This window comes from Asterias rubens, chromosome 12 (assembly GCF_902459465.1).
Source record: "Asterias rubens chromosome 12, eAstRub1.3, whole genome shotgun sequence".
NCBI classification, from domain to species: Eukaryota; Metazoa; Echinodermata; class Asteroidea; order Forcipulatida; family Asteriidae; genus Asterias; species Asterias rubens.
The window spans coordinates 1436556-1448598 of NC_047073.1; the positions used below are offsets into that span (position 1 = coordinate 1436556).

At 38.8% G+C, this 12043-nt stretch overlaps 1 protein-coding gene across 2 annotated transcripts in view; it reads right to left on the minus strand.

Moving 5' to 3' along the window:
• The window catches only part of LOC117297622 (interleukin-6 receptor subunit beta-like), a 42534-nt gene that overhangs the window by 17902 nt on the left and 12589 nt on the right, over positions 1-12043 (minus strand). For both annotated transcript variants that reach the window (XM_033780746.1, XM_033780747.1), the window contains exon 4: positions 2793-3062. In XM_033780746.1, coding sequence (XP_033636637.1) covers positions 2793-3062 — 270 coding nt within the window. The remainder of the gene's footprint in view (positions 1-2792; positions 3063-12043) is intronic.

Here is a 12043-nt window from a genome sequence, read left to right on the forward strand (position 1 = left end):
TTATTATTATTATTATTATTATTAATATTATTATTATTAATAACCAAATGTGTCTTGATATTTCAGTTCACCATCTGCCTCAAGTATTCTCTGTAATTGGTTCCTTAATACGTCCCATGTTTCTGAGGGAAATTGCTCTTCACGCAGGAAATGTTGTCGTACCATACCTTTAACAGGTATTTGACTCATGCAAAGTATTTGTGGTCTGAATTACATGCTTGGAGAAGATAGGAGTAACATGTGCAGTATAATCAATAACACTCTGACATTGCAGAGGTCATTACTGTGAACCGTCACTACATACACACAGTTGTCAGTGCATGATACAGAGTATAGCAAAGCCCTGTTCGCACTGGATAAACATTTTAGGTAACTTTACCATGATGCGGAGTAACACTACGATGGGTTGATCTTCCCTTACTGACTTAATTGACGAAGTAGAATTACCGAGACAATTAACCATTACAAAAGATGCCAGTTTTATGCGCGCGATCTAGGCCAGTGAAGGGTCACTGGATTTTCTGGTTCGGTTAGAATACCAAGTTAGACCCATAACATCCGGTTTATTCACATATGCTTGTCTATTCATTGGTCACTCCGTAATTGTTACATGTTTAATACATACAGGCTAAGAGCATTCCAGTTGTAGCTGTAGCCATTAAAGGCAGTGGACACTATTGGTAATTACTCAAATTCTTTTAGCATAAAACCTTACTTGGTAACAAGTAATGGAGAGAGGTTGGTAGTATAAAACATTGTGAGAAACGGCTCCCTCTGAGTAGAGTAATTTTCGAGAAAGAAGTAATTTTCCACGAATTTTATTTCGAGACCTCAGATTTAGAATTTGAGGTCTCAAAATCAAGCATCTGAAAGCACACAACTTCATGTGACGAGGCGTTTTTTAATTTTATGTATATGTTGAGATACACCCAGTGAGAAGACTAGTTTTTGACAATGACCAATAGTGTCCACTGCCTTTAATTAGGAATGGCTAATAATACTGTAGTGAGCAGTCTTGTAACTTCGGTGGGCGGTGCTGGCGGGCAGAACAAACAAATTTCTCCCAGCACTCTGAGCCAAAACCCTTTACAGATTTCCCCCAGATTGCACTTCAGCAATGATGGCCTCATATTTAAACATGAATAATTTTGTTGAACCAATCGCCCATGGTGGACGTAATTGGATTTCGAGCCCACCACAACAATTATTCTAGTTACAACACTGACTGTAAGGTGTTTTGAGAGGCACACCATAGAGTTCAAACAGCAATAATGATTAATACACTCATGTTCTCCTCAAAACAATTTGAACTTGTCTGTTTTGGGTTTCACAGACCTGTTAGTTTCCAATCTTGTTTTTTTTTTTTTTTTTTTTTTAAGCTGACGTATGACAATCTTTAGAGTTATCTCACCCATGGTGGTTCTGTTTATTTTGTCCATTGAAATAGAACTTTCTGGGGTACAGGTTTCGACTTCCTTGTTTGATGAAAACAAATACTGAGTATCCATTGTGTAAACACTGAATAGAACCCTGGGTCTCGCATCAATTATTTTGGATATGGGTCAAGGCAAGTTACAATAGCTACAATACTAGCCTCGCAATAAAAGGAACACTCGCATGTCGTTGCGTTTTATTAGCGAACCCATAACAAAAAAATTGTGTTGCTCCCACCCACTGACAAATTGTATGGACTCAAAAGTTTGGTCTTGAAAGCTACAATAATGTTAGGAGCGAAGCATGGATGAATCTAAATCTAACGACTTATGAATCTAATGCTGTTAATTCAACAAGCTAGAAAGATTTGTAATCTGAGTCAAAAATAGAATTGTGTCCAGTTTCGGTTCTATCTACGTGTAGACACCAAAACCTAAACAAAGTCATACTGATTCCATCTGTAACTTTGGACATTTCTCTACAGATCCAAGCCTGATATTTGGCCCTTTTATAGACTTATAATAAGACTAATAAAAGGGTAGCGACGAGTTCTTACACGGCCGTTTAAAGTCAGCAGGGTCGAATTGCCATGTGATAAAGGCCCGCGCCAAAGACGTGGGCTTTTAGCGCATGGCAACGACCCTGCAAGGTTTTAAACGGACGTTTAAGAATGAGTCACTACTCTTTTATTCCCATTCATAAATGTTCTTTTGTTAAAAAAACATTAACAAATACAATTACAGATACTTTGACAGTTGAAAAATCGAGGTTTAAAATATTTTTTTCAAAACTTTGTGAAGAGTCTGTTGCGCGTGGGTTCTGTGTACGCGCGTGCGCTTGGAAATATATTACGTGCACGCACTTAGAAGTAGATTACGCGCTGTAAACACTGGTCATTATCAACCGTTTAAACACCCCCACGTGACGCGATCTCCACCAATAGGAGTAGAGAAACTGTCTGGGATATTTTAGAATGCTTTTTAACCCTCTAGAGACGATTCATTTCACAAAACGCCCAGACCTTATTTCCTAACCTAGACCTTATTTCATAGAGCTGCTAAGCACAAAACTTTCCTTCCATTATCATCTCACAACTTCGACGACCAATTGAGTTCAAATGTTCACAGGTTTGCTATTTTGTGCATTTGTTGAGAAACACTAAGTGAGAAGACTGGTCTTTGACAATTACCACAGGTGGTCAGTGTCTTTAAGTAAGAATAATTTCGTGCACGAACATGACGTTTATAAAACATGCTTTCCCTCCAACAGTGGATTTTGTTCCGATCCATTGGAGGCAAGAACAAAGATTTGATTTAATAAACAAATGTAAACAATGAAAACCAAAATAATTAACCCACCTCCAATGTTGACTTCTGTGCTGTTGCTACCCAGTTGCGCTGACTTTTCCGTGTTGCAAGCATACACCCCGCTGTCTTGAAACCCTGCTCGCGGTATCACCAGCCGTGATCGCTTGGTGTCGAGGGCGCTATACAGCTCTGATGAAAGCGGTTCTCCGTCGTGACTCCATTGGATATCCACGGCTGAGATGAGGTTGGGATGGTTTATTTCACAGGTCAGGGTGAGGGCCTGGCCGACTTTGAGTGTAGGCTCCTCAGGGTAGATTTCCACTACAAAAGAAACGCAAACAAGTTAAGTACAGTGTCGTGGTCGAGCGGTTAAGAGCACCGAATTCAAACTCTGGTGTTTCTGATCAGCAGAGGGTGGGTTCGAGCCACAGGCGTGACACTTGTGTCCTTTAAAACAAGACACATAACCATTGCTGCGTCCTTCGCATGGGACGTAAAGCCGTTGGTCCCATGTGTTGTGTAATGCATGTAAAGGAACCCAGTGCAGTTATTGAAAAGAGAAGGCGTTCGCCCCCGATGTTCCTGGGTGTGGCTGCTGTATGCGCCAGAGCACCTTATTAACTCTTATAAGGTGCTACATAGTTGGGTCTCAGAATTCATAACTTCAATAACCTATCTTGCTGTATCAAATGTATATACATACTGTACTAAGCGCCTTGAGTACCTTGTTGGTAGATACATGTACATGTATGTGCGCTATATAAGACTTTGATATTATTATGACATTATTATATTTAATTTCATTTCATATTCAGCATGTGAAGCCAAGGACTCTCAGAAAAGCAAATTTAATCACTATACTAGCCAAGATCCTAATGGAGAGAAGACACAGAAGTGTCAGTTTCAGCTGTGGGAGTGGGAGCAAAACTCCAAAGAATTATTCCAGGGTAAACACTCATGTTTTTCTGCTAACAGTGATTACCAAAACAGTGTCCAGTGCCTTTAATAAACTTTCAGCCTAAAGAAACTAATATCCCTTATCCGATGCAATTACTACATGTTCCAAACAGGATCATATAACCTATAATAACCTGATAACTGCATGAACTCTGTTGACTCATCCACCCCCCCCCCCCCAACCCCCTAGTGACAGCCAACTGCCATCACCTTAATTTGAACCCTCAAATTAAACGGACATCTAAACAATGTGATAACAAGTTGTTGTCACTGAATACAAGTATCCAATTCCAAAGGATACACATCAAGAGAAAACTCCCACCAGGAAATCATTCATTGCATATTTAGGTATTAGCCCATATTGCACAAATTGTTTGCACACATGTTTTCCTTTGTAACGTTCAGATTGTTATTATTTGTTTTATTTCTTGGCACCAAAACAGCAGGTAAGTCATTTTTCAGATCACTGATGTTTGGCCCTACTTAACAAAAACAGCTGTTTTAACCCAAGCAATGTATTAAACGTGTGTTAATGCAACTCAGTTTAAGCTTTGGTAAATTGCTTTTTTATTATAATGAGCGAAATCACAAATGGACTATTGACAGCAGACTAGACAAGCATAATGTTGAAATTGAAATGCTCTGGTAATACACTGAGCATGATTTATGTACAATGTAGAATAATTACTGATAAAATGTATTTGCTGACAGGCTTAGAATTCATAAGAAGCCACAGAGGGTGGAGGCCATGCCTGTGGACTTTGCCTTGGTGCCCCTTCACAGTATTTCAGTTGAATGTTAAGATTTCCTAATTAAGATTTCCTAACTGGAAAATGACAAGCCTTTCCCCTTTGGGGTGAAATTCCAGACCTTGTTCCAGACATCTACACTTTTAGCAAAGAGTCACATACAGTATGCATCATACGATCCTTTGGCTGTATAAATGCACTGCCGTCGATTTCACCAAATTCTTCCTAACTTAGGATTAATCTTAGGACTTAAGATGGGTTAAGTTCCGTATCCAAAGATGTGAGGACGCATTGAACCCATCCTAAGTTAGGCAAGTTACCCCCATCCTAAGTAAGGACGGGTTACTCGTCCTAACTCGAGATAGGATTAATCCTAGCGGTTTGAGAAATCAGCTGCTGGACACGTTTGAAAGACCAGTATTCTCACTTGGTGTATCCCAATATACATAAAATAACAAACCTGTGACGCGAGATAATAATGGAAAAAAACACACCCTTGTTGCACACCTTTCTGTGCTTTCAGATGCATAATAACAGCCTGAAGTCTTTCATTATTTGAGTGAGAAATTACATGTACGGTTCCCTTTCTCAAAAACTACTTTATTTCAGAGGGAGCCGTTTCTCACAATATTTTTTACTATCAACAGCTTTCCATTACTCATTTCCAAATAAGTTTTTACGCAAACAATTATTTTGAGTAATTACCAATAGTGTCCACTGCCTTTTAAGGGAATTGACGACTGCATTACATGATTATCATTACATGAAATAACAAACCTGTGAAAGTTTTCAAAAGCAGAATCAGTTATCGGAGTCAGACAAAAAACTGTGAAACATTCTATCACAGTTTTCATACAAAGATCTAATTTCAGACTCGTGAAATCAAAACAAATTGTTCTACTCGTACATTTATCTCTAAAACTATTGCATTTCAGGCAAAAGTTATTTAAGGGAAGTTTTTCAACATGACCATCTCTATACCGCGCATAAATTTATGAATGTTTATATTTTCCAATCTTAAATCTTAATTCACTTGTGTTAACTGATTTTTAAAAATATATGACAAGGGTGCACACTCCATTTTCAAAGTGATTCTTAAGCGCAGAAACCCTCAGCACTTGTATATTTTGGGTGAATCTCCTCACATTGAAAGCTCTTTGAGGACTCTCTCCATACTTATAAATCTGATCTTCTGCATAAATAATGTAGGCGTTCATGGTATTATTCCTGTCTGGCCTTTTTCGATCTACCTCAAATTCTCTAGAGACATGCTGTTTCTACACAATTCCTATATAGACATGCTGTTTCTACACAATTCCTATATAGTAAAAAAGCATGCCACTTTGAAATGCATTATGGAGCGACTTACGTCCATATTCATCAAGCTGCCTCTGTTCTGATTTTCAAGGGGCTTTTAAAGACTCACCCACTCTTTTTGTAAAAAATTGCCTTTTCTTTGTTTTATGATTTTGCGTTGTGAATTGAGGCTCCTGCATTATGCGCTTTATAGAAGTATTGTGATATATTTAATTATTATTAGTAAAAGGCAAAACAGACTAAACAAGTACATGTACACTGCACAATTTACAGTACATGTACCAACCTACTGTCGTCCACATGTGAAAGGTAGTGAATCGCAACATGTGTTTATGTACTTGTGATTTATATTAAAAGTTCTTCGCCCCAAGTCATGGGTCTTGTGGAATTTATTCCCTGAAAAATTCCAGGCCTGCTGTGAAAACTTCCCTTTAAGACTCAACAAAATAAAAAACGTCAAAGTGTGGTTTGACTGGAGTGATTCTTATATGAACTGACACAAGACATCACCCAATGGTTCCCTGTATATATTCCTATAGACCAGTAATCCTCACAGGGTGCAACAGGGGGTAATTCTCCAGAGAGTTCAGTAACTTGACTCACTCTGTGGTTTTGCTTTATTTCTCTGGTTTGAGCTTCCCATTGGGTCTAGTGGCAAGAAATGTGACATGTTTGTGCCTTTAGACACTTTCAAGGACTTCGGAAGGGATTCTATCAATCAGTAAACTTTCTGCCAACATTTATAGATTTCTTTTTGGTCTTTTTTTTTTTAATCTTTAGAAAATGATGGGTATCAGTGTATTTGGAAATAACTGCAGAAGATTGTGGTACATTTTTCGTATATAGACTACATCATTGATACTTCACAGAGGCAACAAAGGCAATTGCCTCCATGTCCCCTGGTCATTGCCTTGATGCCCTTGAAATGCTCTAGCAGAAATTTACAATTTCCTCATAGGGTGCCCTTTACCAAGAAGAAAAATGCCTTGGTGCCCTTGTCCTTTAAAAAACAAAGCATACAGGCCTGACCATGCGTACGTGCAGTACAAATATTAACAGGACAAATAAACAAATAATGTATTGGTGTCCAACAACGTATTGGTAAGAAATCTGCTCCAGTATTGGCAACAAAAATCCCACCCTAGAAATATTATATGCCTATTGTTTTGATTTTCACAGGACTCAGTAAAGGCCCATTCACACGAGCGCTGCAAACGAGGGTCCCGTGCGATTTCATAACATCGATGTTATGAAATCGCAAATCCACGTCGTGTGAATGCTATGTATGTTACGAAATTACCTGGGTCCCGTGTTGTTCATAACACAGATCGAGACCTCCTCCAAAAAATCGCATCGATGTTATAATCACGGGGAGCCATCGTCTGAACCGAATGCCTGCGATCGTAATGAGGGACCGCTGCGTTGACACGTGAAGAACTATGGAGGAAGAAATGGGCGAACTATAGCATGCATATGTACATGTACATACATGTACATGTATATCTGCTCAACGCTGGACTACGATCCGTTTGGCTGGTGGGTTTTGTGGCCGGATGCTAGACCAGCCCAAACCTTGAAGCAAAAACATTGTTCAAACGGAAGCAGAATACGTCATTTGGCAAAGCTTTTCGATGTTTTAATTCACCATTTGTTATGTCTCATCAATAATTTCATATCTAAAAAACATTTTCATTCAACAATGTAGCGTTTTTAACGTCCAAAAATCTATTTGAATCATGGAATTTTGTGTTTTTCTTCGACTCGATCATGACTCGACGTTGCTGGATCGCTGCATTTCAAGACAAGCTCAAACCTTGAAGCAAAAACATCGTTCAATCGCAAGCAGAATACGTCATTTGGCTAAGCTTTTCGATGTTTTAATTCATTATTTGGTATGTCTCATCAATAATTTCAAATCTAAAAAGCATTTCCAGTCAACAATGTAGTATTTTTAACGTCCAAAAAGCTATTTGAATCGTGGAATTTTGTGTTTTTCTTTTTTTAGCTTCGAAAACGTAACCCCCTTCCCGCCGGCCGACGGGATGAGAGTTACGTTATCGCAAATGTTTTTAAAATATTCTACATTTTATGTGACTTAACTGATTTCAATGAAATTGATTTATTTTATTCCTTTTAACTGTAAGGTTTTTGTTTTAACTCAAGCCTCTTGCTTGTAGACTTTTGTCCATGCAGTAGGCCTACCCAAACGAGGGACGTATGTTTACATGTGTGTGTGTGCGTGTCGTGTGAATGCTCGCTAAAAAAAATCGCACGCGGTAAAGGTGACAGACGGCTGGCGCCCTTAACCAGGGACCCGCGTTTGCAGCGCTCGTGTGAAAGGGGCTTAAGTACTGAGTATACAGTGCTTGACACACATCAGTGTGTTAAGGGTAAAACATTATGTTCTCTATGCTATCTTGATGCAAACAAATGTATTAAAAATGGGAACCAAAAAATAATTCCTGCAATGGGCAAGGTAGGCTTTACTCACAAGGGTGTGTTGTATTAAACACGTATGTAAATGTTTGTAATTTCTACAGGAATATGTCAAAGGGCACCAGGGCTGTGAGTACTATAGAGTCAATTGCCTCCTTGAGCTGGACTGAGTGTACTACAATGAAAACATGTACAACGTCCAGGGACTTTAACGTGCGACACATTACTTTCAGTTTTGCTGCAATGCAGACAAAATTGACAAGTTAATGTTCATGTAGGCCCAATAGGTAGACATGCACACTTATATGTTTGTACGTAAATATAATGGATTTTCATGCAAGGGGATGTACAGTGCATCATGAGAGGCAAGGGGTAAACAAATGTGTGGTCACATGATCATGTCACATCACGACTCTTCTGCTCATCTGTATGGCAAATAAAAAGTAAAAGCTTGTTATCGTCCCTGCCCGCTTCTTTTTCAGAGGCTGCCTAATTTTTGTTTCTTTTTTTTCAATGCAATTTGTTTTCCCATTTCAAAATAATTGTAATGATCTCAGCAAAAATGATTTCTTTAAAAAACAGCCCAGCCATTTGTCTTGAAATATGTGTCAGGCGGCCATTTTGGAGAAGAAAAAAAACCAAGCAATTGAAGAAAAAAAACCACTCGAACTTTTTTCAAAAAGGGAGGACGCTAAACATGTTTTGTTTTTTTCGTGGCCTAAAAAGTGTATTATAATGATAAATGTTCAAGTACGTGTACCATGTACTTTTGATAGTGACGCCCAGACTGTAACAAATTTAAATGTCAAAAATCCCTTTCAAATCAATGATGCATGCAGAGTTCCCTGGGTTTTATGCAGATAGTAGGGCAGTTTACATTACCAGCATTATTGTTCAACGCATCAACACATTTGTATACGTATAGAAGGCCTTGGACTTCACTCTTGAAGAGGCCAGACAATTTTCCTCTGGTAAGGGAGTGCTTTGAAAAGGGCACCACAGAAAAAAACACAGGGCACTAGATCAATTTAAACCTTACTATGGTGCAGCCATCTTAAATTTCTCGCATTAAAATCAATGTTACCAAACCGAGGCTAGAAGAACATAATAGTCTGGTTCCTTTTTGCAAAATGATTATTAGCATTCATTATTGTTATTTGATACAAGAAACATGACCAAGATGGAGCGACATGATGAATGTCTATTGCTGTGGGTGACATGGGTTAACCATAGGCCTGCATTTAGAGTGGCATGCACACACTGCCTGTGTGTACACTTATAATAATTAACAATAACCATCCCATTAAAAACAACCCCATTAGAAAAATAAATAATTACACTTCAAGTGGACACTATTGGTAATTACTCAAAATAATTATCAGCATAAAACCTATTTTGGTAATGAGTAATGGGGAGAGGTTGATAGTATAAAACACTGTGAGAAACGGCTCCCTCTGAAGTGATGTAGTTTTCGCGAATTTGATTACGAGACCTCAGATTTAGATTTTGAGGTCTCGAAATCAAGCATCTGAAAGCACACGTCGTGTGACAATGGTTTTTTTCTTTCATTATTATCTCGCAACTTGGATGACCGATTGAGCTCAAATTTTCACAGGTTTGTTATTTTATGCGTTTATGTTGAGATACAGCAAGTGAGAAGACTGGTCTTTGTAAATTACCAATAGTGTCCAGTGTCTTTAAGACATATTTAGCTTGGGGCTGTTTGTAAATCCTTTGCACTCAGACCCTAGCCAGGAGGATAATCTTTAGCAATAATTGAATAGCGATGTCTTACATTCCTACAACCAGTAATTACCAGAAGGTATACATGTCACGACTTCTTTTCTCTGGCGAACACGACTAGCTGTGCTTTTATTTGTATCATAAAGGAATTCTCTGCTTAAAATGTAAAGTAGAGCTACATGTACAATGTAAAACACCTGGGTACAATTTCATAAAGCCAGGCACAAAAACTTGCTAAGCACAGAATAGTATCGCTTAGCAGAAACAAGTTACCAGCCAAAAGGATATTAGGTGTGCCCCACTCAATGTTTGCTTAGCCAAGAAAATTGTCAAGCAGTAATTTCTGCTTTTAAACAGCTTTTAAATGAAATTGGGCCCAGCCTGTGTAGTCCATAGAGGTGTCTGAACTTGTAAACAGGTCTCATTGCATTCTGAAACGGACCAGGGCCCAATTTTATAAAGCCTGTAAGCACAAAAATTTGCTTAGAATGAAAGTTCTTCCTTGATAAAAACAGGATTACCAACCAAATTTCCAGGGCTACTTAAAATTCTTGGTTACCAGCCCTGCTAAACTACCATGAAAATACACTTTATACGACCCTGTGATGTGTACACATGAATGATACTCAACCACATTACTACAAGAGGTGTGTAGGGCTTAAAGTGTGAGGAGTTTCCAAACATACACCTCATGTGCTTATGTGAGCATGACTACACACAGCCTCAATACAATACTGTTCAAACACCAACACAAACAACATCACCACAGACCGCTCAGTTTCATTATAGCCAGATTTCATTTCAAGGCCGCAGGTTTATGCTTGACTTCGTTATGCATAATTGATCAATGTAGTTGCCTAAAAAAGAAACGCATACATTAACATGGTACAATTGTAGATTAGCTGAGGAAGGATGCAACTCAACAAGAAACAACTCAGTTTAGGATGCTGCAATGGACCGGGTTGCGTGGAAGACGACCATCAGAGTTTCCCGAGAAGGCTTCGGCCGAAGACAACGTCTCGTTCAACTGACTGGACCGCAAGAAGACACGCGCGCCATTCTGTACGCACGTTGAATATGAAGTACACGTTGGAGTTTGTGTTTAATGAACGCTACGCGATGCTGTTTTGTCAACTTACAAAATAGCCGCACAAACACCAATGTGCGATGCTGTTTTGTAAACTTACAAAATGGCCGCATGCGCGCATGCCGGGCCGCGTATATAGGCCAGTGTGCCCTCTAATTCTTATAATAACTCTATGAGACAATCGCCTTAATTGCTTCCATGTAGTTTCAGGCCTGTAAATGACAACCAATCTACATAATTGTACATGTGGCATATAATACCTGTACATTATGCATGTTTTTTGTGTAGCCTTTTATTTGGCAGTCATCCAGCCTTCCCCAACAGGACCTCCTGTCAGTGGTTTGTCAGTAACACAGACACTGAAGATAATTGCATAAGTTGTTTGCAACATCAGGCTTTCATCACTTAGAGGTAAAGTCATAGGTCGCATTTGTCAACGTAATGCTGGTTTAGAGGCACTGGACACTATTGGTAATTACTCAAAATAAGTGTTAGCAATAAAAACATACTTGGTAGCAAGCAATGGAGAGCTGTTGAGAGTATAAAACATTGTGAGAAATGGCTCCCTCTGAGGTAACATGGTTTTTATGAAAGAGGTAATTTCTCACTTGAATAATGACAGACCTAGAGCCTTTTATTATGCACCACAAAGCTAATAAAGTTGTGCAACAAGGGTGTTTTTCTGTCATTATTCTCTCTTGCAACTTTTATGACCAATTGAGCCCAAATGTTCACAGGTTTGTTAATGAAGTGAGATGCTGGTTTTATTTGACAATTACCAGACATGTTCCAGTGCCTTTAAAGATACAATAAATATCACTTGTGAAAGTTTGCAAACGGACACCAACCCTCTGAAATCTGAAAAATGATTCATGCTCTCTGATTCAACTGATTCTTAGATTCACAAGCTTGCATGCTTACTTTTTGAAAGGGCAAGGGCACCAAGGCATTTTCTCCTTGGTAAAGGGCACCCTATGAGGAAAATGTAAATTTCTACTTGAGCATTTCAAAGG